The 26,246-nt window shown below is 46.2% G+C and overlaps 1 protein-coding gene across 3 annotated transcripts in view; it reads left to right on the forward strand.

Moving 5' to 3' along the window:
• Positions 1-25,609, forward strand: part of KCNQ5 (potassium voltage-gated channel subfamily Q member 5) — a 626,701-nt gene extending 601,092 nt beyond the window's left edge. For all 3 annotated transcript variants that reach the window (XM_061427192.1, XM_061427191.1, XM_061427193.1), the window contains 3 exons: positions 11,162-11,293; positions 19,102-19,228; positions 21,401-25,609. In XM_061427192.1, the coding sequence (XP_061283176.1) occupies positions 11,162-11,293; positions 19,102-19,228; positions 21,401-22,309 (1,168 nt within the window). In that variant the 3' untranslated portion in view covers positions 22,310-25,609. The remainder of the gene's footprint in view (positions 1-11,161; positions 11,294-19,101; positions 19,229-21,400) is intronic.
• The last annotated feature ends 637 nt before the right edge of the window (positions 25,610-26,246 follow it).

Below are 26,246 nucleotides of genomic sequence, written 5' to 3' on the forward strand. Positions count from 1 at the left end.
GTCCATCTAGTCAAAGCTATGGTTTTACCAGTAGTCAGGTACAGATGTGAGAGTTGGACCATGAAGAAGGCTGAGCGCTAAAGAATTGATGCTTTTGAACTATGGTCCTGGAGAAGACTCTTAAGAGAAAGAGATCAAACCAGTCAATCCCAAAGGAAATCAACCCTAAATATCCAATAGAAGACTGATGATGAACCTGAAGCTCCAATACTACAGCCACCTGATTCCAAGAGCCAATTCATTGGAAGAGACCACGATGCTGGGAAAGTCAGAAGGCAGAAGGGGACAACCGAAGATAAGGTGGTTGGATGGCATCACCGACTCTCTGGACTTGAGTTTGAACAAACTCCAGGAGATAGTGAAGGACAAGGAACCCTGGCATGCTGGCCATGGGGTCACAAAGAGTCGGACACTGTTGAGTGACTGAACAACAAAATATAATAGTTTGCATCTGCTAACCCCAAATTCCCCATCCTTAGTTGAAACTGCACCCTGACTTTACCAGGCCCCGCAGTTAATTCTACCCTCACCCCCCTCCCCGGCCCTAGGCTACTCAGGAAGGTGGTCTGAAACCAGCACTGTGCCACCTGGGGCAACCCGCACCACCTCCCTGTGACCTTCCCTCCTCGTGGGTGACTTGGGCTGGGGACAGTGCTGACCTTCGTGGTGGTGAGGATCACAGGGGTTCCCCCCTGCAGGGCTCTGGGCACTGGGCCAGCATCCTAACCGGGGCTCTGGGTTCCCTGGGGACCAGCCCACCCTCTGCTCAGGCCAGACCTCCTCCTCTGGGAGCTCCCCCTGCTGGGTCAAGGCTGCCTGCTGTGTGAAAGAAGCCCTGCTTTTTCCCATCTGGGGGTCCGCCTGCTCCCACTTCCCTAGGTGCCTTCTGTTTCCCCTTAAAGTTACCGGCTCACCATGCCCTGTGCTAAGGAGTCGCCCAGAGCAACGCTGCCACTCGGAGCTGGTAGGATGCGAGCCATGAGCTCCTTGGGGTGCTGTGCAGCCCCCCGAAATCCCCCTCCCAGGAGTCCAGGACAAGATTCTCCTCTGCCTCCTCCACCCACACAAACCTCCAAACACACTGAAATAGTCACTTTCTCCTCACCGTGGTACACAGTAAGAAGGAAGATGACCTGCAGAGAGCCGGGAGGGGCTGATGTGTGGTCCCAGAGTGTGTGTCCGGGAGACTGCCGTCACCGAGAACTCGGGAGGACATGATGCGGGGAGGCGAGGCCAGACCACAGGAGCAGGAGGCCTCCAGCGCACAGGAAGGCGAGGGGTGTCCACGTGAAGAGGTGACCCTCCTGAGTGAGGCATCATCCCAGCACATGGCAGAGGGACTCTGACTACAGCGGGAAAACAGGCTGCAAAGAGGGGGCACTGGTGGTTACAGGCCTTCCCAGATGGCACAGTCGTAACCCAAGCAGGAGACGCAAGAGATGCCCATTCTGATCCCAGGGTCAGGAAGATCCCCTGGAGTAGGAAATTGCAACCTGCTCCAGTATTTTGCCTAAAAAAAAAATCCCATGGACAGAGGAGCCTGGCGGGCTACAGTCCATGGGGTCGCAAACAGTCGGACACAACTGAGCGACAGCACACACTCTTTGTTACAAACCCTGGGGCTTGCGGGGGCGGAGCCACACAGTCACGGTGAAAAGAAGAGAAGGTGGAGGCCCCGGCTCTTTCGATGCAAACGATAACGGGACATCAGGGCTCTTCAATGTAAAAATAATGGGATGTTTAGTGGTTGGAGAGGAGGGAATGGAGGGAGAGGAGTCGATGAGACGCCCTGATGCTGAGTCAGGGGCAGCTGAGAGTGGGGAAGAGGGGTGCGGTGCATGGTTGCAAGTGTCTTTGGGGGCTGCGGTGGGCCCAGCAGGCAGCTGGACCCCTGAATGTGAAGCCCAGGAGACAAGCTAGGAACTAGGACAGACTTGGTCATCATCAGTGCTAATATGGATGGCTTCCAGAAGCATCCTGGAGAGAGCATGGTCCACACTGAATCCAGGTTCACAAACTGTAAAGAACCTGGGAAGGGAACAGGAGCTGATGGAGATAAAGCTGGGGCAACCAGATGGAGGGACCAGGAAGGGGAATAGAGCAGTGAGGAGAGCCTTAGGAGAAGGAGGCAGGGTCCTCTGTGGTTAAACTCTGCTAAGAGGTCAAGAAAAGAAAGAGGGACAAGGTCCTTGGAAATCAGCAACAAAGAGGTCACCTGGAAATTTGGAGAAAATTTCAATAGAGGCCAAAATGTTGGAGCCAGATTGTAAGCACATTTTTTTTAATTAGAATCTTTCTCCCTAGTAGGAACATAAATGAGGCATCAAGAATATAACTAGCAAAGACTCATCAGCTCTTCTGAAATTGCTCAGATCTGATCAGCCAAGAGAAGAGCCCCAGAAGACTTGTCAATTTCTGAGTGGGGTGTGGAGATCACACCTGATTGTAACCCCAGATTGAGCCAGGAGGTTTCCCAGTTTTCTCGCCCTGGGTTCTTCCTATTCTCGAAGGCACGCAGGTTCTCTTACCAGGCTCTAAAATGCATTCTCAACTCCGTATCCTTAAATCTCACTTCAAAGTTCAGACAAAAATATACTCCACAAATAGAGAAGAGGCACATGTCTGCCACTGAGGGTTTTTGTTAAAACCCGCAAGCTGTTTAATCATCACCAGCTCTTTAACTTTGCCGATGGCATCTGGGCTGTTTTAGCACAGGTGATGGGAGAAGGCGATGGCACCCCACTCCAGTACTCTTGCCTGGAAAACCCCATGGACGGAGGAGCCTGGTAGGCTTCAGTCCATGGGGTCGAGAAGAGTCGGACACGACTGAGCGACTTCACTTTCACTTTTCACTTTCATGCATTGGAGAAGGAAATGGCAATCCACTCCGGTGTTCTTGCCTGGAGAATCCCAGGGATGGGGGAGCCTGGTGGGCTGCCATCTATGGGGTCGCACAGAGTCGGACACGACTGAAGCGACTTAGCAGCAGCAGCAGCAGAGGTGATGAGTCTTTGTTTGCAAGTCACTAGGAAGACATTCTTGCCAGCCAAGTCTGTGACACGTGATAGGACAGGATGCTGTTAGGGAACATTTTATGAATCATTTAGCACAGATTTTTTAATCAGCTAATATCCTCCCTGGAATATTCTTTTTGTTTGTTTCTGTTTTGAAGATAATTGCTTGTGGCCACATTTTGCCCTGAGGCTGCATTAAACCAGTGTGTTCACTGAAAATGCACTTACTTTGCAGCATCGAATTTTTAACCTTTTACTTTGGTATAATTTAAACTGAATCTCCTATTCATTACCAAGATCAAAAATATTCAAGAGTAATCAACATGTATGGACAGTTTGTTGACTTACTTATTTGTTTCAAACTTTAAAGTTTATGTAGGGTTTTACAGTCCCAGGAAAATGAAATTCCCCAGTGTATCCATGGTTACCACATTAGTGCTCACAAAATTCTAGGAAGGAAAGTTACCCATTTGTAGACTGGCTTGGATCCAGAAGTTCTTGCTTGGGTTTTACTACGCTCACCTCTTTGAAAGAAAGCCAAACACTATGAACAGAAGAACCTACTAGACATTGAGTGTGCAACAATACTAAGGGAGTTCCCTGGTGGCCTAGTAGATAAGATTTCACTGCCATGCTACTGCTACTGCTAAGTCGCTTCAGTCGTGTCCGACTCTGTGCGACCCCATAGACGGCAGCCCACCAGGCTCCCCCGTCCCTGGGATTCTCCAGGCAAGAACACTGGAGTGGGTTGCCATTTCCTTCTCCAATGCATGAAAGTGAAAAGTGAAAGTGAAGTCGCTCAGTCGTGTCCGACTCTAGCGACCCCATGGACTGCAGCCTACCAGGCTCCTCCATCCATGGGATTTTCTAGGCAAGAGTACTGGAGTGGGGTGCCATCACTTTCTCCAGCCATGGCCTGGGCTCAATCCTTGGTGGGGGAACTGAGATCCCACAAGCCACATGGTGTGGCCAAAAAAAAGAAAGAATCTCCCTTTAAAAAAAAAAAATGAAATTTTAAGCATTAGAAGGAAAACCCTATTCCCAGTGGTGGAAACAATGTGACCCTAAAACTTCCCTGACCCCTAAGTCAGCCGAGTGAGGCATCTGCTTTCCCCTCAGGTGAGGACATCTGGTAGACTGTGTATAGTGGAGCTGATTTATGTCTCTATCAAGAACTGACAGCAAGAAAATGAAACTGACCAGTGCTTCCTCTTCACGCCTGGAGTTCCTTAGTCACTGGCTGGCAGCCCTGTCTGAGATGACAGGAGGGTGAAGGAGTCTCGGTGTGAAAAGTAAGAATGAAAGTGTCGGTCACTCGGTCGTGTCTGACTCTCTGTGACCCCGTGGACTGTGGCCCACCAAGCTTCTCTGTCCGTGGAATTCTCCAGGCAAGAATACTGGAGTTTCGGTGTATGATTCTACAACTAGTTTTAAAGCGTTTCAACGTCTAGATACCATATACATGAAGGCAGAATGTATTATTGAATCATGATTATATGTTAACAGGAAAATAACTTTAGTGAATCATCCAAACAAGTGGTCAACACACCTTCAGTGGAGACCCAAATTATCAACTTCCATGGGTCTGGTTATCTAGAAGTCGGATCTGTTCCATGATCAGCCCCCCCACAAATTGACCAGTCTCTAAAAGGCTAGAAAGAGAGAGAGATTTCATGACAGAGGCCCTGGGTCACTTCAAAGATGAGCCCCAGACAGATAGATGCTGCACTTCTCATGGGAGTAACAAGTCGGGATTGAATTTGCCAAACCGGGAAAGAAATGGATGTGGAATGCAGGTTACTAGAGGAGATCCGCACAGTGCACCAGTGTAAATCCACACCAAAAACATAAGATCTGGAACACGATGGGCCATTTCTGAGCCCAGAGAAGTTTGTCATGTGTCCCCAGAGATGGGGTTGCAGAGTGGGAAGAGTCTGGGCTACACGCTGCTCTCCCGTGTGTCTGGGACCCTCCTACATGACCCCTGGCCTCCAGTGTGAAGCCTGGCACATCAGGGGCGCCCAGTGAGGAGTGAATGACCCGGTCCCACTCACCAGCATCCTTTGGCATCACTCAGGGAAGCAGCCACCCTGAGCTCATGGAGATTCCCCGGGCTCTAGGCACATGGGACCCTTGAGTCCCGTTAGGGCCCCTGACCACAGGCACTGTGGCCTCCACCGAGACCCCAGAGATGGAGAGATTGAGACCAGCTGGTCCTACAGGCCTCTTGGGCTCTACATTCCCTCTCATTGGAGCCAGGGCCCCTGCACACACTAACAGGAGCTCGATGAGTGTTTACTGTGAGGATGAACGGATCCATCGCCAGGCATATCCTCTCCTTTCCAAGGCAGCCCTTGAGAAGCTAACGGGACGTGTTGGCTGGCTCCTGGTGGGACTTCAGGTCTTCCCTGGGAGGAGTGGGGCACGAAGCACTGTGCTCTGACTGGAGGCCTGACACCCAGGCCCACGGTTCACACCACCTCGTGTGGGCCTGATCTGTATGATTCGAATGATACCCAAAGTGCCTTCACTCCTTTGCAGGGAGGTGGGGCGCTGAGGTCATTCTGCCCCACCCCCACCCCAATTCCGCCTCCTGTCCGTAATGCTCAACCGGGCTGCAGGTTCGAATCGCCAGAGGAGGCTTATAAAGTCTCTGGATCAATTAAATGGAGTTTCTGGAGGTGGAAGCGGGCACCCGCCTTTTTTTAAGCAGCTTGATGGGGACGCTGCTGTCTTTAAAGCCAATGAGACCGCCTCTCGGGTTCACCGTCTGAGCCCTCCGCCCGCGCGTGGCTTGGCGGCTGCCCGCCTGTCCGTCGGTCTGGTGGTAGCCACGGTTACCCCGCGTCTGTTTTCTAGTCTCATCTCTGCATATTCACATGCAGGGTTTTTAACCCCGACTTAAGAGGCCTGAGACTTTTGCAAGATTCCGTGACTTATGGCAGCACAACAAATGCACCTCCACTTCCTTATAAGTGCACATGTGTTGTGTGTATATATAGCTATACTCCACTCGGAGTTTAACTTGCTGCGGCGATTTCTTCGTGCTCAGAGAACTGCTTGAGCAGATTTCTTCCCTTTTCAAGCCAGGTGCCAGTTTAGGTTTGTGGTGAATCTCTTGCTCCCTCTCGTGGTCACGCCGGGGCATGTCCGCTGCAAGAGGAACTTCTGGACTCCTGGCCCGCTCAGGCACCCCCAGCAGTGAGGATGCTAGGTTCAGGGTCTTTTGCTGTTTGCTGCAGTCCATGGGGTCGCTAAGAGTTGGACACAACTGAGCGACTTCACTTTCACTTTTCACTTTCATGCATTGGAGAAGGAAATGGCAACCCACTCCAGTGTTCTTGTCTGAAGAATCCCAGGGACGGGGGAGCCTGATGAGCTGCTGTCTATGGGGTCGCACAGAGTCGGACACTACTGAAGCGACTTAGCAGCAGCAGTGTGAGCTCCCAGAGTGCAGTGAGACTGTAACCTACCGGCCCACCTTTTGGCCTCCTCCAAAGGCCCTTCCAGCAACGCCGGAAAGAACAAGCCATGCACATGGCAAAATTTTATCCAGTGCCTGCTATGTGCTAGGCATGAGAGTGAAAAGAGGCAGTTCATGTAAAGTATCGTTTCTGTTGCTGTTATTTTGTGTTAAAATATTAACATCTTAATACCAAGACAAGAGTAGAACATTGTGATTAAGAGCTCAGCGCTGGAGGGACACTGGTTCAGATCCCACACTGACATCCTGTTTAACTTCAGGCAAGTCACTTAACTTCTTCAGGCCTCAGTTTGCTTATCTGCAAAATGGAGCTGACTAGAGTCCCCATCTCCTAGGTTATACTATAGAGTACTGCCTGGCAGTACTGTCATCTTAATCATTTAATGCATTATAAAGGTTCTAATTTCACTCTAGAATGATTGCTCAAACCCTCCTTCCTATCAGGCAATTCATAGATCATATTAAACTTCTATTGTTGTTGTTGTTTAGTCGCTCAGTTGTGTCTGATTCTTTGCACTTTGCAACCCCATGGACTGCAGCATGCCAGGCTTCCCTGTCCTTCACCATCTCCTGGAATTTGGTCAAACTCACATCCATTGAATCGGTGATGCCATCCAACCGTCTCATCCTCTGTCATCCTCTTCTCCTCCTGCCTTCAATCTTTCCTAGCATCATGGTCTTTTCCAATGAGTTGGCTGTTTGCATCAGGTGGACAAAGCACTGGAGCTTCAGCTTCAGCAATCAGTCCTTCCAATGAACATTTCGGTTCATTTCCTTTAGGATGGACTGGTTTGATCTCCTTGTTGTCTAAGGGACTCTCAAGAGTCTTCTCTAGCACCACAATTTGAAAGCATCAATTCTTCAGTGCTCAGCCTTCTTTATGGTCCAACTCTCACATCCATACATGACTACTGGAAAAGCCATGATTAGGGATAGGGGAACCCACGCTGGATATGGCCTAATTTCTGTAGGGGCTCTCTGAGAGAGTGAAGGGGGCCAGTTCAAGGGCAGAGTGAATTGGCCCCCCAAGAAGACACAGCTGGCGATGAGATGACAAGACTAACGTGGCCTTTAGCTTACTTGTGAGAGTGTCAGCGGACACACAGAGGATGCAGGAGAATGTCCAGTGATTGGACCGCCAGACGTTCTCCTGAACCTGTACAAGTGTGCCTGCCTGGCCCAGCCCAGTGGCTCCAGCTTAGCAGGGCAGTAAATGCTCGGGCCTGGGTATCTGCAAACTCTACGTGGTACTGCTTCTGTTACCTGAGATGGCTTCCCCAACCTACTGAGCCTTCACTTGACCCAAATACTAAATGTGGAAAATTCTTAGGGTTTCATGCAACATCGTGGAGGTAAACGGCCTCCTGCTTAGTGCAGGGCCAACCATCCTGCAAGGTCACAGCGGTGGGAGAGTCACCCATGTGAAGATGGGGAGGGTGAGACCTTCACATCCCACCATCCAGCTCCATGTCCAGGAGATGGGAACCCTGGGACCTCAGGTCCAGCTCATGACATGGTAGAGACAGAAGCCATCTGAGTCGTCCTGGGGTCGCCAGGGAGGCGAGGGGGCTTAGCTCAGTCTCCCAGGTTTTCCACTCTCTTCCTTCTGATTTCACCCATGAAAATCAAGTCCAGTCCCTGGAACAAGAGAGAGGGGATTGGGTGGAGGGAAGGAAGCCGAGGTGTCTGGATGGTATAAACGTCTCAAATCACCCACCTTCACGACCAGGGTCTTTGATCAGGAAGAGCCATCACACAATGGCATGACTTCCAGGGAGCACGTCCCCGTGGACCAAGCCTGGCACTCAGGATCTTTACAAGCGTCTGCAGCGACCTCCTAGGGACAGAAAGCTAAGGTTTTCCTCTATTCAGACTTTAACCATGTGTTCGTCCCTGTTCTTCTGATGGCCCTATGATATATAAATTTCATTCAGCCACCAGGCTGTCCCCATCCTTACCCTGGAAGGTTTCATTTTGCTATCAGCTCTCTCTCTCTACATTCGGTACTTACTGGGTAATGATTGTGTCATTTGTTCCTTACTTTCAGTGTTTTTTTTTCCTTTCTCTTTCCACATAATGATATCTTATTATTTGTGATTTAATTCTTCTCTGAAATCCTAATTATATTAGTAATTTAAGGGAAAAGAATATTATATTTTCATGATTTTCAGGAGCAGTTCTATTTAAAGAATTCTTTGCTGAATCAGAGCCCTAATTATTAATGAATAAACATTTATTTTACTTTAGCAAGTTTTTTTGTATTCATGAAACAGAGTCAATGGCTTCAGCTCTGCCTGAAATGTGCCTTGAAGAACTCAGGTCTGTTTTATTCAGAAGATCTCAGGAGTGTTCCCTGTCACAGAACAACATAAACAGCTTTGTACAACTAGAGAAAAGCTGGTCCCCAGCCGTCTCTGATCCTTGCCAGGGATCGTTTGAGATGCTGGGAGGGAAAACAGCCTCTGCCATCAATGAATCTCCTTGAGAATCCAGAAGGGCTGGCATGGGCCTGCAGGCAGACGAATGGGGGCAAAGGATGAGCGTCTGGAGAGAGGAGGTGGGTGCTCTCCCCCCACTCCGTCACCCCCTCCCCTCACCAGGGAGCTGCCATCAGAGCCTCCAGACAAACAAACCATTCCTCCCTGCATTCAGGGACCTCATACGGCCTGGTGGAGGCAGATATATAAGCAAATAATTACAGAAGCAGTTCTATTTCAAGAATGTATTAGTAAAGGTTAATAGACCAGTGACCACTTTGAAAGAAAGGCAGAAGTTTCTATTAAAACTGGCGTTAGAACTGAGTCTTGACGATCTTGTAGGATTTCAGGAAGAGGAAAGAGCATACACAGACAGTGGTGGTATGCAGTTGAGTGGTGTGTTTGTGGTCCCACAAGTTCCAAGGAGGAACGGGATAAGAATGAGGAGGAGAGGTGCGCAGAGGCCAGGACATCAACAGCCTTATAGGATGTGAGAAGGAGTGTGATGTTTACCCAGGAGGCCAAGGAAAACCAATGTGGTTGAGGAAGAGGGTAAGAATATTAAGAACAAGTGATTCAGGAATGATTTGGAAATGCCCTGGCTATCCAGTGATTAGGACTCCCTGCCTCCACTGCAGTAGGTATGGGTTTGATCTCTGGTCAGAGAACTAAGATCCTGAAAGTCAAGTGGTGCAGGCCAAAAAAGGGGGGGAAAGAAAGAAAAAGAAATGATTCAGCAATGATTAGATACAATCATTCTGAAGTCAATAGTAAATTATAGGATCAAGTTTGGGGCTTAATAACCAACAAGACAACTTGGATTCATTGCAATCAGCTGTCATTTAGGATAGGCAATTTTCCATTTAAACCTGCATTTCTTCCCAATCATCCCACTTTCCACCAAGGAGCAATACCTTTTGGTTCAGAGAGCCTAGTTGACTGATTCCCAGCTGGGGACCCATGAGTGTGATAACAGGAGTCTATGAGCCAATTAATAGTTGAATAAACACCAACCAGTTTTACATATAGCTGCAGTAAGGCTGCACAGATGCAATAAAATGCTATGCTTCTCTGCTTTCTCCAGGAATTATATCAAGTTGTTGTAGCAACTGGTTATCTTAGGCAGCTTAGCTATTCATGGCATCATGAAATGTCTTGATAAAATACTGTTTTAAAACATGAGTCCATATTGGGGGTCAGGCATTGTAATTAACAAGACTTCTGATTCTGAAAAGTCTAGACATCCAGCTTAGGTGACGAGTGTGTTATGTTTGAAACATAAAGAACTTAGGTAGCTAATTGAGCAGTATTCTGCAGGAATAATTTATGAAGCAAATTTTTCATAAATTTCTATACAAATGTACATTTCCCTAGAGAGAATGGAGTTTCTTAGCATATCTGCATCTCCAAAATGCACATACCTATATAAAAGACCATTTTGACAACGTTTATATTTTATGGGATGGTTAACACCACCTTTGGAGAAGGAAATGGCAACCCACTCCAGTGTTCTTGCCTGGAGAATCCCAGGGACGGGGGAGCCTGGTGGGCTGCCCTCTATGGGGTCGCACAGAGTCGGACACGACTGAAGTGACTTAGCAGCAGCAACACCACCTTATATCTTGGACTACTGGCGGGGGCGGAGGGTGTCACATGAGAAGAGTAGAATTGCATTTTGACTTTAATTTTACTTCAGAGTTTCAGTGGACTTTAAACAGTTCCAAGAATTAGTATTAATATTTAGTCTCTTATGTAGTGGGTTTCCCTGGTGGCTCAGTGGTAAAGAATCTGCCTGCCAGTGTAGGAGACGCGGGTTCAATCTCTGGGTTGGGAAGATCCCCTGGAGGCGGAGATGGCAACCCACTCCAGTATTCTTGCCTGGAGAATCCCATGGACAGAGGAGCCTGGAGGGCTGCAGTCCATGGGGTCACAAAGAGTTGGACATGACTTAGCAACTAAACAACAACTCTTTTGTAGTGTGTTTTTCTACTCTCAGGGTGTGCCTCAGAGGAGATAGTTCACATAACCTCAGGCTTTCCTGTTGCCTTTCTGCAGATGCAGGAACCTAAAATAACTTCATGCTTGACTTTCTTCCCCCAGCATTTCCTCTGTATACTAGTGAGCTGTTTGGGTAACTTCTTTTAGTGAAGTTACAAAGATTAATATGTAATACATTGCTCTTACAGAATTATGAAGTTTCATGTTGCAAAACGGAAGTTTAAGGAAACACTCCGCCCATACGATGTAAAAGATGTCATCGAACAATACTCTGCTGGTCACCTGGACATGCTGTGCAGGATTAAAAGCCTGCAGACACGGTGAGCAACTCGAAGGTTACCTGTTCTAAGGGGACAGGCACAGAAACTGTCTGGGAGTCACCTCTCCAAAGTAGGGAAATTCTTGAATTCCATGTTTCTGACTCATTTTTAGTGGACAACCGGACTTCTGTGTTAAAATGTAGATTCTATTTCAATATAAATCAGGCACTGAAAACCTTTAAGTATGGACAGTGTCTAGTGTCTCGTCTATGGAAATGGGGGTGTTGGCGGTGGCTGCAGAGGACTGCTGTGGGACTGCATGAGTTAAAGCAGGGGCCTGAGTGCTTGTGCAACGTTCAAGGTGGCTGCTGATGTCATTTTGTTATTGCCTGAATCCTATATCGGAGAAGGCAATGGCACCCCACTCCAGTACTCTTGCCTGGAAAATCCCATGGATGGAGGAGCCTGGTAGGCTGCAGTCCATGGGGTTGCTAAGAGTTGGACACGACTGAACGACTTCACTTTCACTTTTCATTTTCATGCATTGGAGAAGGAAATGGCAACCCACTCCAGTGTTCTTGCCTGGAGAATCCCAGGGATGGGGGAGCCTGGTGGGCTGCCATCTATGGGGTCGCACAGAGTCGGACACAACTGAAGCAACTTAGCAGCAGCAGCAGCAGAATCCTATATATCCTTTAGAAATAAGCTAATCTTTCTCCTTCTTAAGCCTGACAAAGACAGACCTACAAAGACAGACCTCTCCCTCCTCTGACCCCGTGTGGCATGTAGAGTCCCCTGCAGGTCACCATCATGTCCCTCGTGGTGGGATCCTGCACTGAGAGTCCAGGAAGAGAAACTGAGGTTGTGTATTGGCTCCTGTATTGCTTCCCAGGGGCACGTCTGTTCCCCTGGCTCTGAACCAAGCCTGGGCCTGTCGCTCCATCCCTGTTCTGCAATAGGCTGGCTATACACCATCTTTCCAGTGAGGGCTGAAAGAAATGAGTATGTTACTCTAACACGTGCTTGATTGTGTTATCTTGAAGCCAAAATATTTAGTTCAGTTTGTCTTGCTTCACAGTTCAGTTCACTTCAGTTCAGTCACTCAGTCCTGTCCGACTCTGCGACCCCATGAATCGCAGCACGCCAGGCCTCCCTGTCCATCACCAACTCCCAGAGTTCACTCAGACTCACGTCCATTGAGTCAGTGATGCCCTCCAGCCATCTCATCCTCTGTCGTCCCTTTCTCCTCCTGTCCCCAATCCCTCCCAGCATCACAGTCTTTTCCAATGAGTCAACTCTTCGCATGAGGTGGCCAAAGTACTGGAGTTTCAGCTTTAGCATCATTCCTTCCAAAGAACACCCAGGACTGATCTCCTTTAGAATGGACTGGTTGGATCTCTTTGCAGTCCAAGGGACTCTCAAGAGTCTTCTCCAACACCACACTTCAAAAGCATCAATTCTTCGGCACTCAGCTTTCTTCACAGTCCAACTCTCACATCCATACATAACTACTGGAAAAACCCTAGCCTTGACTAGACAGACCTTTGTTGTCAAAGTAATGTCTCTGCTTTTCAATATGCTATCTAGGTTGGTCATAACTTTCCTTCCAAGGAGTAAGCGTCTTTCAGTTTCATGGCTGCAGTCACCATCTGCAGTGATTTTGGAGCCCCCCAAAATAAAATCTGACACTGTTTCCACTGTTTCCCTATCTGTTATTTCCTATGAAGTGATGGGACCAGATGCCATGATCTTCGTTTTCTGAATGTTGAGCTTTAAGACAACTTTTCACTCTCCTCTTTCACTTTCATCAAGAGGCTTTTTAATTCCTATTCACTTTCTGCCATAAGGGTGGTGTCATCTACATATCTGAGGTTATTGATATTTCTCCCGGCAATCTTGATTCCAGTTTGTGCTTCTTCCAGCCCAGCATTTCTCATGATGTACTCTGCATATAAGTTAAATAAGCAGGGTGACAATATACAGCCTTGACATACTCCTTTTCCTATTTGGAACCAGTCTGTTGTTCCATGTCCGGTTCTAACTGTTGCTTCCTGACCTGCATATAGGTTTCTCAAGAGGCAGGTCAGGTGGTCTGGTATTCCCATCTCTTTCAGAATTTTCCACAGTTGATTGTGATCCACATAGTCAAAGGCTTTGGCATAGTCAATAAAGCAGAAATAGATGTTTTTCTGGAACTCTCTTGCTTTTTCCATGATCCAGCGGATGTTGGCAATTTGATCTCTGGTTCCTCTGCCTTTTCTAAAACCAGCTTGCACATCAGGAAGTTCACGGTTCACATATTGCTGAAGCCTGGCTTGGAGAATTTTGAGCATTACTTTACTAGAATGTGAGATGAGTGCAGTTGTGTGGTAGTTTGAGCATTCTTTGGCATTGCCTTTCTTTGGGATTGGAATGAAAACTGACCTTTTCCAGTCCTGTGGCCACTGTTGAGTTTTCCAAATTTGCTGGCATATTGAGTGCAGCACTTTCACAGCATCATCTTTCAGGATTTGAAATAGGTCAACTTGAATTCCATCACCTCCACTGGCTTTGTTCATAGTGATGCTTTCTAAGGCCCCCTTGACTTCACATTCCAGGATGTCTGGCTCTAGGTCAGTGATCACACCATTGTGATTATCTGGGTCGTGAAGCTCTTTTTTGTACAGTTCTTCTGTGTATTCTTGCCACCTCTTCTTAATATCTTCTGCCTCTGTTAGGTCCATACTATTTGTGTCCTTTATCGAGCCCATCTTTGCATGAAACGTTCCCTTGGTATCTCTAATTTTCTTGAAGAGATCTCTAGTCTTTCCCATTCTGTTGTTTTTCTCTATTTCTTTGCATTGATCACTGAGGAAGGCTTTCTTATCTCTTCTTGCTATTCTTTGGAACTCTGCATTCAGATGCGTATATCTTTCCTTTTCTCCTTTGCTTTTTGCTTCTCTTCTTTTCACAGCTATGTGTAAGGCCTCCCCAGACAGCCATTTTGCTTTTTTTTGCATTTCTTTCCATGGGGATGGTCTTGATCCCTGTCTCCTGTACAATGTCACGAACCTCAGTCCATAGTTCATCAGGCACTCTATCTATCAGATCTAGTCCCTTAAATCTATTTCTCACTTCCACTATATAATCATAAGGGATTTGATTTAGGTCATACATGAATGGTCTAGTGCTTTTTCCTACTTTCTTCAATTTCAGTCCTTTTTCCTACTTTCTTCAATTTCAGTCTGAATTTGGCAGTAAGGAGTACATGATCTGAGCCACAGTCAGCTCCCGGTCTTGTTTTTGCTGACTGTATAGAGCTTCTCCATCTTTGGCTGTGAAGAATATAATCAATCTGATTTTGGTGTTGACCATCTGGTGATGTCCATGTGGAGAGTCTTCTCTTGTGTTGTTGGAAGAGGGTGTTTGCTATGACCAGTGCGTTCTCTTGGCAACACTCTATTAGCTTTTGCCCTGCTTCATTCCATATTCCAAGGCCAAATTTGCCTGTTACTCCAGGTGTTTCTTGACTTCCTACTTTTGCATTCCAGTCCACTATAATGAAAAGGACATCTTTTTTGGGTGTTAGTTCTAAAAGGTCTTGTAGGTCTTCATAGAACCGTTCAACTTCAGCTTCTTCAGCGTTACTGGTTGGGGCATAGACTTGGATTACTGTGATCTTGAATGGTTTGCCTTGGGAACGAACAGAGATCATTCTGTCATTTTTGAGATTTTATCCAAGTACTGAATTTTGGACTCTTTTGTTGACCATGATGGCTACTCCATTTCTTCTAAGGGATTCCTGCCTGCAGTAGTAGATATAATGGTCATCTGAGTTAAATTCACCCATTCCAGTCCATTTTAGTTCACTGATTCCTAGAATGTCGACATTCACTCTTGCCATCTCCTTTTTGACCACTTCCAATTTGCTTTATTCATGGACCTAACATTTAAGGTTCCTATGCAATATTGTTCTTTACAGCATCGGACCTTGCTTCTATCACCAGTCACATCCACAACCGGGTATTGCTTTTGCTTTGGCTCCATCCCTTCATTCTTTCTGGATTTATTTCTCCACTGATCTCCAGTAGAATATTAGGCACCTACCGACCTGGGGAGTTCCTCTTTCAGTGTCCAATCATTTTGCCTTTTCATACTGTTCATGGGGTTCTCAAGGCAAGAATACTGAAGTGGTTTGCCATTCCCTTCTCCAGTGGACCACATTCTGTCAGATCTCTCCACCATGACCCGCCCGTCTTGGGTGGCCCCACAGGGCATGGCTTAGTCTCACTGAATTAGACCAGGCTGTGGTCCGTGTGATTAGACTGACTAGTTTTCTGTGATTATGACACACACTGAAGTGTGTCTGCCCTCTGATGCCCTCTTGCAAGACTTACCGTATTACTTAGGTTTCTCTTACCTTGGATGTGGGGTATCTCTTCACGGCTGCTCCAGCAAAGCACAGCCACTACTCCTTACCTTGGATGAGGGGTATCTCCTCACCGCCGCCCCTCCTGACCTTGCTTCACAACCAGGCCCAAATTACCAGCCTGATAACTGAACAGTTCTTAAAACACAGGGACCGAGTCTTCAACACGTGTTCATGCACACGGCACACTTAGCAGTGTGAGGCATATACTAGGCCCTCAGTAAAACACCTGCTATCTTCTAAAACCTTAGGTATGGAAATCACAAGTTTTTCACTTACCCATTCATGCATCGGGCACCCTGGACACCCAGAGATGAACAGATAAGCCAGTCCTTGTGGAGCTTGCAGTGGAGTAGATTAGACGTCATGGTTGCCTGTACTTTTGTGCACACAAAGTAAGCTGGAAAGTGCAGTCAGTATTCCTGATAATTCAGCTCTAAAACACACAAAAAGAAAGAAATTAATTCCAACGTAGACTGATTAAGTCTCCTTGCTGCTGCTAAGTCACTTCAGTCGTGTCCGACTCTGTGCGACCCCATAGATGGCAGCCCACCAGCTTTCCCCGTCCCTGGGATTCTCCAGGCAAGAACACTGGAGTGGGTTGCCATTTCCTTCTCCAATGCATGAAAGTGAAAAGTGAAAGTGAAGTCGCTCAGTCGTGTCCGACTCTTCGAGACCCCATGGACTGCAGCCCACCAGGCTCCTCTCCATGGGATTTTCCAGGCAAGAGTACTGGAGTGGGGTGCCATTGCCTTCTCCGTAAGTCTCCTTGGAAATTGTTTTAACTCGCCTGTGATCCTCTTACAACCTGTCACCAACTGGCCAAGGTCTTCCAAGTCTTTTTTGGGACTCCCAGTGGGTTTTTGTTTGTTTGCTTGCTTGCTTTGTTTTGTTTTATATTTTTTAATTTTTTTTAACTTTTTATTTTATGTTGGAGTATAAACAGTTAACAACATTGTGATAGTTTCAAGTGGACAGCAGAGGAACTCCGCCATACATATACATGTATCCATTCTCCCCCAAACTGCCCTTCCATCCAGGCTGTTTTTATTTTTTTCTCCGTACCTTTTAAAGTTTTAACTTCTGTTTTTTTATTACAAATGTGATTTGTTTTATTTTTCTTCATAGGGATAGGGTCACTAGTTAAAATACACTGTAAAATCCGCACTTTAAATTTCATTTCATATTGCAGTTGTAGAAATAGTTTATATAAATAGTAACCATTAATCATTTACAACAAAGGTTCAATGTAAATTAGGATCCTGTTATTTCTATGATTGTTTATGGTTTTCTGGTATTTCTGGTAAAGTTTTATTTTTCTGAGGGTGAAGGAATTAATGTTTTTGAATGTGAAATACCTTTAAACTTAAAATTGATACCTTCCATAAATCAGCTGACCAGGAGAGAGTGCCAAAGCATTACAAACAACAGTTTTTCCACTTAACATATGTTTGCACAATGTTTTTTATTGTTTGTTTGTTTTTATTGAAATATATTTGATTTACCGTGTTGTATTAGTTCCAGGTGTGCAGCAAAGTGATTCACTTATACATGCATATATATCTACTTTTTTCAGATTCTTTTCCTTTATGTGTGTGTGCTAAGTCGTTTCAGTCATATCCAACTTTTTATGACCTTATGGACCATAGCCCACCACACTCCTCTGTCTATGGGATCCTTCAGGCAAGAATACTGGAGTGGGTTGTCATGCTCTCCTCCAGGGGATCTTCCTGACCCAGGGGATCAAACCTACATCTCTTACATCTCCTGCATTGATAGACAAGTTCTTTACCACTGGCGCCACCTTGGAAGCCTCTTTTGTCTTATAGGTTGTTACAAATATTGAGGATAGTTGCCTCCCAATGTTTTTATAAAGTTCAACCTCTACAGAATTTGCAGAGCTAATCTGGAGTTTCTCACTTATGTGGTGTATATATACCCTTCAACTAGAATCCCCAAGATGGAGGCGATAGCTTTCTTATCTCCACATATCAGATATATAATAAATGTTCACTTAAATGACTTGTGCTACTCAGTTCAGTTCAGTCGCTCAGTCGAGTCAGACTTAGCAACCCCATGAACTGCAGCATGCCAGGCCTCCCTGTCCATCACCAATTCCTGGAGTCCACCCAAACCCGTGTCCATCGAGTCAGTGATACCATCCAAGCACCTCATCCTCTGTCGTCCCCTTCTCCTCCTGCCCTCAATCTTTCCCAGCATCAGGGTCTTTTCTAATGAGTCAGTTCTTTGCATCAGACGAATGAGTATTGGAGCTTCAGCTTTAGCATTAGTCCTTCCAATGAATATTCAGGACTGATTTCCTTTAGGATGGACTGGTTTGATCTCCTTATAGTCCAAGGGACTCTCAAGAGTCTTCTCCAACACCACAGTTCAAAAGCATCAATTCTTCAGCACTCAGCTTTCTTTATAGTTCAACTTTCACATCCATACCTGACTACTAGAAAAACCATAGCTTCGAATAGACAGACCTTTGTTGGCAAAGTAATGTCTCTGCTTTTTAATAAGCTGTCTAGGTTGGTCATAGCTTTTCTTCCAAGAAGCAAGCGTCTTTTAATTTCATGGCTGCAGTCACCATCTGCAGTGATTATGGAGCCCCCAAAAATAAAGTCTCTCACTGTTTCCATTGTTTCCCCATCTATTTGCCATGAAGTGTTGGAACTGTATGCCATGATCCTAGTTTTTTGAATGTTGAGTTTTAAGCCAACTTTTTCGCTCTCCTCTTTCACTTTCATCAAGAGGCTCTTTAGTTCTTTGTTTTCTGCCATAAGGGTGGTTTCATCTGCATATCTGAGGTTATTGATATTTCTCCCAGCAATTCCGGCTTGTGCTTCATCCAGCCCAGCATTTCACATGATGTACTCTGCATATAAGTTAAATAAGCAGGGTGACAATACACAGCCTTGACATACTCCTTCCCCAATTTGAAACCAGTCAGTTGTTTTATGTCCGATTCTAACTGTTGCTTCTTGACCTGCATACAGATTTCTCAGGAGGCAGGTAAGTTGGTCTGGTATTCCCATCTCTGGAAGAATTTTGCACAGTTTATTGTGATCCACAGAGTAAAAGGCTTTGACATAGTCAACAAAGCTAAATGTTCTGTTCTACTAACATGAAATAATTATGATTTTGTCATATTTTAAGTGACTGAATTCAGGAAATGCCTGATCAGAGGTGGAAACAGACAAATTACTTTGTAGTTTAGGACAGGTTTGCCTCCAGAAGCTCAGTCATAATAGATTTCATCATGGACTAAAATAATGAGAAAATTAACCTTGTGTAATTTCCATGTGAAGAAAATAAGTATCTCAACTGGAAGAAGTTCATTTTATTTCTTCTTATATAGATTAGAGATAATTGTATTTTTCTTTCCAAAACACTTCCTCTGGCTTGGGGCCGCCTCCACCTTTCGCACTCATAACCGGATCTTTCTTTCTGATAGTGTGGATCAAATTCTTGGAAAAGGACAAATCACATCAGACAAGAAGAGCAGAGAGAAAATAACCGCAGAACACGAGGCCACGGATGACCTCAGTATGCTCGGCCGGGTGGTCAAAGTTGAAAAACAGGTACAACTCAACTAAACTGCCTAAGGTCTTAGGCAGATTTTTTTTCCAGTTTATTGCAATAGAATTGACATATATCCCTGTATAACTTTGAAGCGTGTAACGTAACAGTCTGACCTACATGAGCTGTGAATGATGACCACAATAAGCTTAGTCAGCATGCGTCATCTCACAGAGACACAACATAAAGAAAAGCAAAGAAAAACAATTGTTCTCCTTGTGACGAGAACTCTTAGAATCTGCTCTCTTAACACCTTTCCTGTGCACCACACGGCAGTATTAGCTATAGTTATCACTTTGTGCATCACACCCCAGCACCTGTTTTTCCATAACTAGAACCTTGAGCCTCCTGACCACCCTCCTCTGATTTCCCTCCCTCCACCCCCTGCCTCTTGCAACCACAAGCCTGATCTTTTTTCCTATGTGTTTGGGGATTTTTTGTGTGTGTGTATTTTGTTTTAGGTATATTAACTGGGATCATCCAGTATTCACCTTTCTCTGTGTGATTTATTTGACATAGCATAATGCCCTCAAGGTGCATCCATGTTGCTGCTAATGGCAGGATTTCCTCAGGTTTTGTTTTTTTTTTTTTAATGGCTGAATAATATTCTATTGTATATACATGTACACCACAACTTATTTATCCATTGATCTGCCATAGACACTCGTTTCCATGTTTTGGCTGTTGTAAGTGATGCCTCTGTGAACACAGGGTGCAGATATCTTTTTGAGTTAATTTCTTGTTACCTCTGGGTATGTGCCCAAGAATGGAATTGCTGGATCATGTGGTGGCTCTATTCTTAATTTTTTAAAGGGATCTCCACATTGTTCTCCATAGTGGTTGCACCAATTTACCTTCCCACCAACAGTGAGGCAGGGCCCCCTTCTCTCCACATCCTCTCCAGCATTGTTATCTCTTGTATTTTTGATGACAGCCATTCTAATAGGAGTGAAGTAGCCAGAATATTTTTTAATCAAAATTGATTATAAGCAATTGGATGTATTTTAGTGATTGATTTTAAAAGGAATAAAATCAAGAAAGAGCAAATAAATTTTCTTCATGCATAGACCATGTTCTCCAAAACACATGAATTTCTGCATAAGGAATAGAAAATTTCCTCTCATCAATTAATACTTGAACTTCAAACAACTCTGGATTTCAACAGTAGAATAATAAAAATCTATTTTTTAGATTTAATTTATTATTTTATTAATTTATTTTTATAAATTTATAAATTATAAATTAATTTATTATTTATTTATTTATTAAATAATTTATTGATTAAATTTAAATTTTTAATTTGATTTATTATTTTATTAATGTATTAATTAATTTATAATTTATTTATTTTTATAAATTATAAATTTATAAATAAATTATAAATTAACTTATAATTATTTAAATTTAAAAATCTAAATTTGTGTTTTGGTTATTTTCATTGTCTCTCTCTTGGGTCATTCTTAAAAACAAACAAACCACACATTATAACTGTGGTGACGCACTGAATATTTGTTGACCCTGAAAGTGAGTATCTTCTCATACAAAGACAATATTTAGAAGTCAAAATGCTCCTCTGATTTAATTATAAAATGCCAAGCATTTGATACCTATATTTTAAAATCTAGAATTGCCTAGATTGATCAGGGTTGGGAGGGGGGGATTGTATTGTGTTTTTTGTTTTTGTTTTTGCGGGGTGGGGGTGGGTGGATCTTAGCTCCCAGACCAGAGATCCAACCTGTGCCCCCTGCAGTGGAAGCGCAGAGTCCTAACCACTGGACCGATAGGGGAGCCCCCGTATATAGGTCTTAGTTTCTTACAGAATTAGCTTCCTGTTGCACAGTAGAGTACGGGAATGTCCTCATGGAAGAGGCCGAGGAAAGGTAACCTGATGAGCAGGGGAATCTGGAAATTGCCTTTCTAAAGGGGCTTATACGGTCTTTGAAAACATCACGTTTAAAGAATGGGGAGGAGAAGGGTGCCGGTGGAGACGAGGCAAAGGCCAGAGCATCCGCCCCCAAGACCTCCCTTCCCACGGCCGCGGCTGGACCGTGCGTCCCAAGCGGGTTCTGAGTCAAGGCCGCGAAATGCCGAGCACTCGGGACCTGCCGAGTGGTTGCAGCCTAACTTCATTCCTTAAACTCTTGTGAACAGATGCACGTTTTCCGCTCTTTCAGGTCCAGTCCATCGAGGCCAAGCTTGACTGCCTGCTGGATATCTACCAGCAGGTGCTGCGAAAAGGCTCCGCTCCGGCCCTCGCGCTGGCCCCCTTCCCGAGCCCGCCCTTCGAATGTGAACAGACGTCGGACTACCAGAGCCCGGGCGACGGCCGGGACCTATCGGGCCCGGCGCCGGGCGGCGGCCTCCCGCGCTCGGCCAGCGCGGGCCTGGCGCGGGGCCTGCAGCTCATCCTGGCGCCGAGCGAACTGGGCGCCCAGGCGCTCTACGCGTTCAGCCCCGCGCCGACGCCGGCGCCCGGGAGCCCGGGAGACGGCCCGGCGGCCCCGCGCGGCCTGGCGCCCCCGGCGGCGGCGAGTGCCGCCCGGCCGGCGGCCCCCGCCACCCTACAGATCCCTGCAGCGCTGCCGGTGCTCGGGCAGCTGCCCCACGGCCCCGCCGGCGCCCCGGAAGCTCTCCCCGAGCTCAGCGCCCGCCTGGCGCCCGCCAAGGACCGCCTCCCGGCCAGGGAGCGCGCCCTGCGCCAGAGCCTGGACCTGGGCGGGGCGGCCCTGCTGTCGGTCCGGCCCGCGGTGCCCCAGGACCCGGGCCGCTCGGTGTCGGCGCAGAACCTGGCCCGGTCCACCGAGGACCTGGACGTGCAGCTGTCGGGGAGCGAGTCCAGCGGCTCCAGGGGCAGCCAAGAGTTTTACCCCAAGTGGCGGGAATCCAAGCTGTTTATCAGTGATGAAGAGGCGGCGGGTCCAGAGGACACCGGGACGGACGCCTTGGACGCGGTGCCGCCGGCCCGGGAGCCCGCCCCGGCGCCGGACTCTCTCAGGACTGGACGGTCGCGATCATCTCAGAGCTCGTGTCCGGCGGCGGGGGGCGCTGACGCCCTGGGCCGGCCACACGTGAGGCTGAAATGAGGCCTCCGATTGCCCCCCACCCCGGGGCCCGGCCGCCCCTTAGCCATACACATCGCTGCATGAACTCTCTGGAAAGCCCTTCTCAAAGGTTGAACCCACAAAAATCAGGAAGAACATGAAAGGCAGTTCCTAAGCCCGTTATCTTTCAATTGCATGAAAATGCATGTTTAGGGGATGCTGAACTTCAGGGTACGACATTGCCCCTCACTCAATAAGGTACCTTGAGTTAAGAATCCCGAGACACCGACCCTGCTCATGCTGCGGGGGTGGGTGTGAAACGTCAAGGTCAGGTCCATTAGAAGATTGAACTCTGTGTTTTGAAATGATGGCTGTTGACGCCTTCAAATGTCAGGCATTTCTGCTGGTGATAAAACGCAGAATTCATTTTCAAAATTTGGCCATAATGTACACGTGACACAGTGACCGTCATCAACAGCTGCTAACAAGTTACCCATAACACAGAATCGGGGTATCAGACATGGCTGCCTGTTCAAGATGTAGATGCCAACCTGTCCTACCCAACCATTTTATCATTAATGTAATTTGAATGTCAATTTGTGTGCTTTTGGTGACTTAACGCTGTGGCCAGCAATTTTGCACATCATTTTCATGTTTGTTTGTTTTGTTTTTTTATGACGAGAATGTTCTTCAGTTAGAAAACGTGCAAATAATGAAATTCAGGGCCAGTGGGGCAAATAGGCTGACTCTTTGACACCTTCGACTTCATGGAAACAAATTCCCTGAGGGCTCTATCAGCTGCTACGCAAGCAACTGAGTCCCAAAGAGTGGATGGCACACGGGGGTGGGCTCACCCCTGTGCAGTGGCCCTGCCCAGGCCTGCAAGCTGCCTACAGATGGCCTGTGAGGGGCTCTTCCCACGAGGCTGAAAGCCAGGCAGGCTCTCGGGGAGGAGACATGAGACAGAGATGGAAATGGCTCAGAAAGAATCCTAACACCGGGAAATCAGTGATGCTCAAGAAAACGACCTTCCCCTCCAGGGTGATGAGAGGGAGGGAAACAAACCAAAAGAAAAGAACTTGATTTTTTTAAAAAACAAATACTGTTAGGGAACTCAACTACCTAAACACCCCTTATTCTTATATATGAGCAGAGAGTTTTGCAAGGTATTTATTTTTTAATATGCCCTGAATGTGTTTTGCTATTATGTCATACATTTTGCATATGAAAGGCTAAAACTAAACCTCCTTTACTTTTTATACTGTCGTGGACATTTTCTATTCTCCCCAAGAATGTTGCCCGCCCCTACTCTGAAAAATGATTGACTCAGTTTCCTGGTACAAGCTCATATAATCAGAAGCCAGGTAACCCTGGCAGGGTCTGCAAATCAAAACACAGCATGATGGCCAAAAAGACCAAGGGAAACAAATTAAGAAATATCTCTACCAGAAAGCAAGCCAAGGTGACCACTTGTTAGCAGCCAGAATGGCAACCCCAGACCATCAGAATTTCAGGGCCAGGGGAAGTTAGAGAGCAGGTGGATTAAACTCCAGCCACAGGAAGACTTAAAAAGAGTTTTCTCCTTGGCTGATATTGCTGCCTCCAGGATAACTTTTCCAGCAGCCAGGGGATGGATCAGGGCTGTCAACAGCTGCCCAAAGGCAGGACAAGGCCCTGACACCTGCCGAGTCCCTCCCAAACTCTCTTCCCCAACCTGCTTTCTCCACCCCAGATCCCCTTTCTCGTCCACAGGCTGTGGGCTCCCTGCCTCCCTTCACCAGCCTCCCTCCCCCAAGTAATCAACTTCTCCACTCCACCTCCAATATACATCTCAACCCTTGTCCTTTTTTGATAAGCACTGAAATTTGGAAGGATTCCTCCTCTCATCCCACCTAGATCCTCGCACACACCCCTGGCATGCATCCTTCAGGGTCCACTTGGCTGCCAGAGACACTTAGAAAAGAGCACATCCATTTTACACTCCGGTTTGAAAGATGTTCTCAAACTCTTTAAGCCACTGTTTTTATTTCAAAACATAAAATTTTAGTCAATTATTAAATGCAGCATTTCATCTACCCATGTCTCCAAATTTGTGATCCATCTTCCCAAGGAGGTTGTACACGAGAACACAGACACACACACACACACACACACACCACCCCACCATGCCAGCAGGCCATCTCCAGGTATCACTTGAAGAAGAGGAGGGAACTTTCAGGTAGCACTGAGTCTCAGACACGCTCTGTCCGGGTCAAAGCCCACTGGCAGCAGGAACTCTGAATGTACTGAGGACCCCACCTTAGGCCCCGTTAGGCCTCAGACACAGCCCAGTCCATCTGGCATCACTGAAGATGCAAGATTCAGAAACAAACCCAAACCCATCACCGAGGGTTCATCACAGCCCAACATGGTAAACCATGCTGGGAGAAGCTTTCACACACCCAAGCCATGACCATTTTGTGTCTGTCTTACTCCAGCACAAAACTTCTTGGATGTCGAAAGCTTGTTGTATTGTGTGAAGCTATAGGGCTGTGTCTGCTGTGTTCCTGTCAGCGGAGCTGAGAGGGGTCTCTCCCTAACACTTAGCAAAGCCCCTTCCGTCAGCCCCAGTGTCTCGAAGCACAATTAGCTGAGTGCTGATCGGCCTCTGGCTTTCTCAGGCCTCGACCGTCTGCCGCCTCTGGTACATAGGGTTGAGCAAGCTAGCGCTTTATGGCAAACATCCCTTCTACGAGGTTCACTAAAAAAATTTTGCTCCGTCTGATCTAAATGTTTGCATTTTGTTCAACTAAATTAACATCTATAGATAGCAAGTTTTGTTTAAAGTAAAAGACACTCGATTGAGTTTTTCAGTCTTTTCTCTCTTGTTCTAAGGTGCCTTTCTCACCTCCCCTTGACTCAGTGATTCTGAAAATTCTTAATTTGCCAGAAAACAAGTCTCACAGAGAGGAAGGAATCAGGCACAAGGTGACTCGTTCTCATGCCTGTGTGCAAAGCAAAACTATAAGGAATGATGAAACTGAGCAACTAAATGAATAGGTCACTTCATCCAGATTGAGAAAATACAATAAATGTTAACTTATCTCCCCAGAAGCTGATATTTTTTGCCTTAAAATGACATGGTTGTGTTTTTGTAAGAGAAACTTAATTTAATTATGTACATTTAAGTGAGCAGTTCTGGAAGTCACGTATGACAATGCAGTTGTCTGTTTCCTGAACACAAATAAATCAGGAATATCGTATCCATTTCAAGCTACCATTAAAATGTAATTTCCTTTGCTCTCTTTTACTGGGATTATTTGTTTTAAAGTAAAACATTAAAAAGATGTCTATAAACAGTTAGTGTGACTACTTTCATCTGGTACCAACTGGTTGGTTCTGAACTGATTGGGTCCCAGTAGATCCAGCAGATTTGGAGTTGAAATTAAAAATTATCTTTTTGCAGAATTCATGCTTCCAATGCAGGGGGTACAGTTTCAATCTCTGGTCAGGGAACTAAGATTCTCCATGCCTCATGGTACAGCAGAAAAAAAAAATTATTTTTTTGCAATGTTGATGAAGAAATCATTGATACTCTGGGATGGGAAAGGTTTGCAAATGTTGTTGAGGGTATCATAAGAAAAACTAATTTGATATCATACTAAATATTTATTTTTGTATATTTTTATACATTTTTATTTGCTGCATCAAAGCAAATGCCAGCATATGTGAGCCCTGTGTTAACTATAATAAAAGGGTTTGCTAAACAAGTGATAAGAAGTGGGAACCAGCACGCGCCCAAATGCTGGAGCCCCAGCTGCTCAGACTGGCCATTAACACCTATCCAGTGCTCCCCAGTGAGGGAGTGGAAAAGTGTTAGTCACTCAGTCGTGTCCAACTCTTTGAAAACCCACAGACTGTAGCCCGGCAGGCTTCTTTGTCCATGGACTTCTCCAGGTGAGAATACTGGAGTGAGTAGGTAGCCATTCCCTTCTCCAGG

Source organism: Bos javanicus, chromosome 9 (assembly GCF_032452875.1).
Source record: "Bos javanicus breed banteng chromosome 9, ARS-OSU_banteng_1.0, whole genome shotgun sequence".
Classification (NCBI taxonomy): Eukaryota; Metazoa; Chordata; class Mammalia; order Artiodactyla; family Bovidae; genus Bos; species Bos javanicus.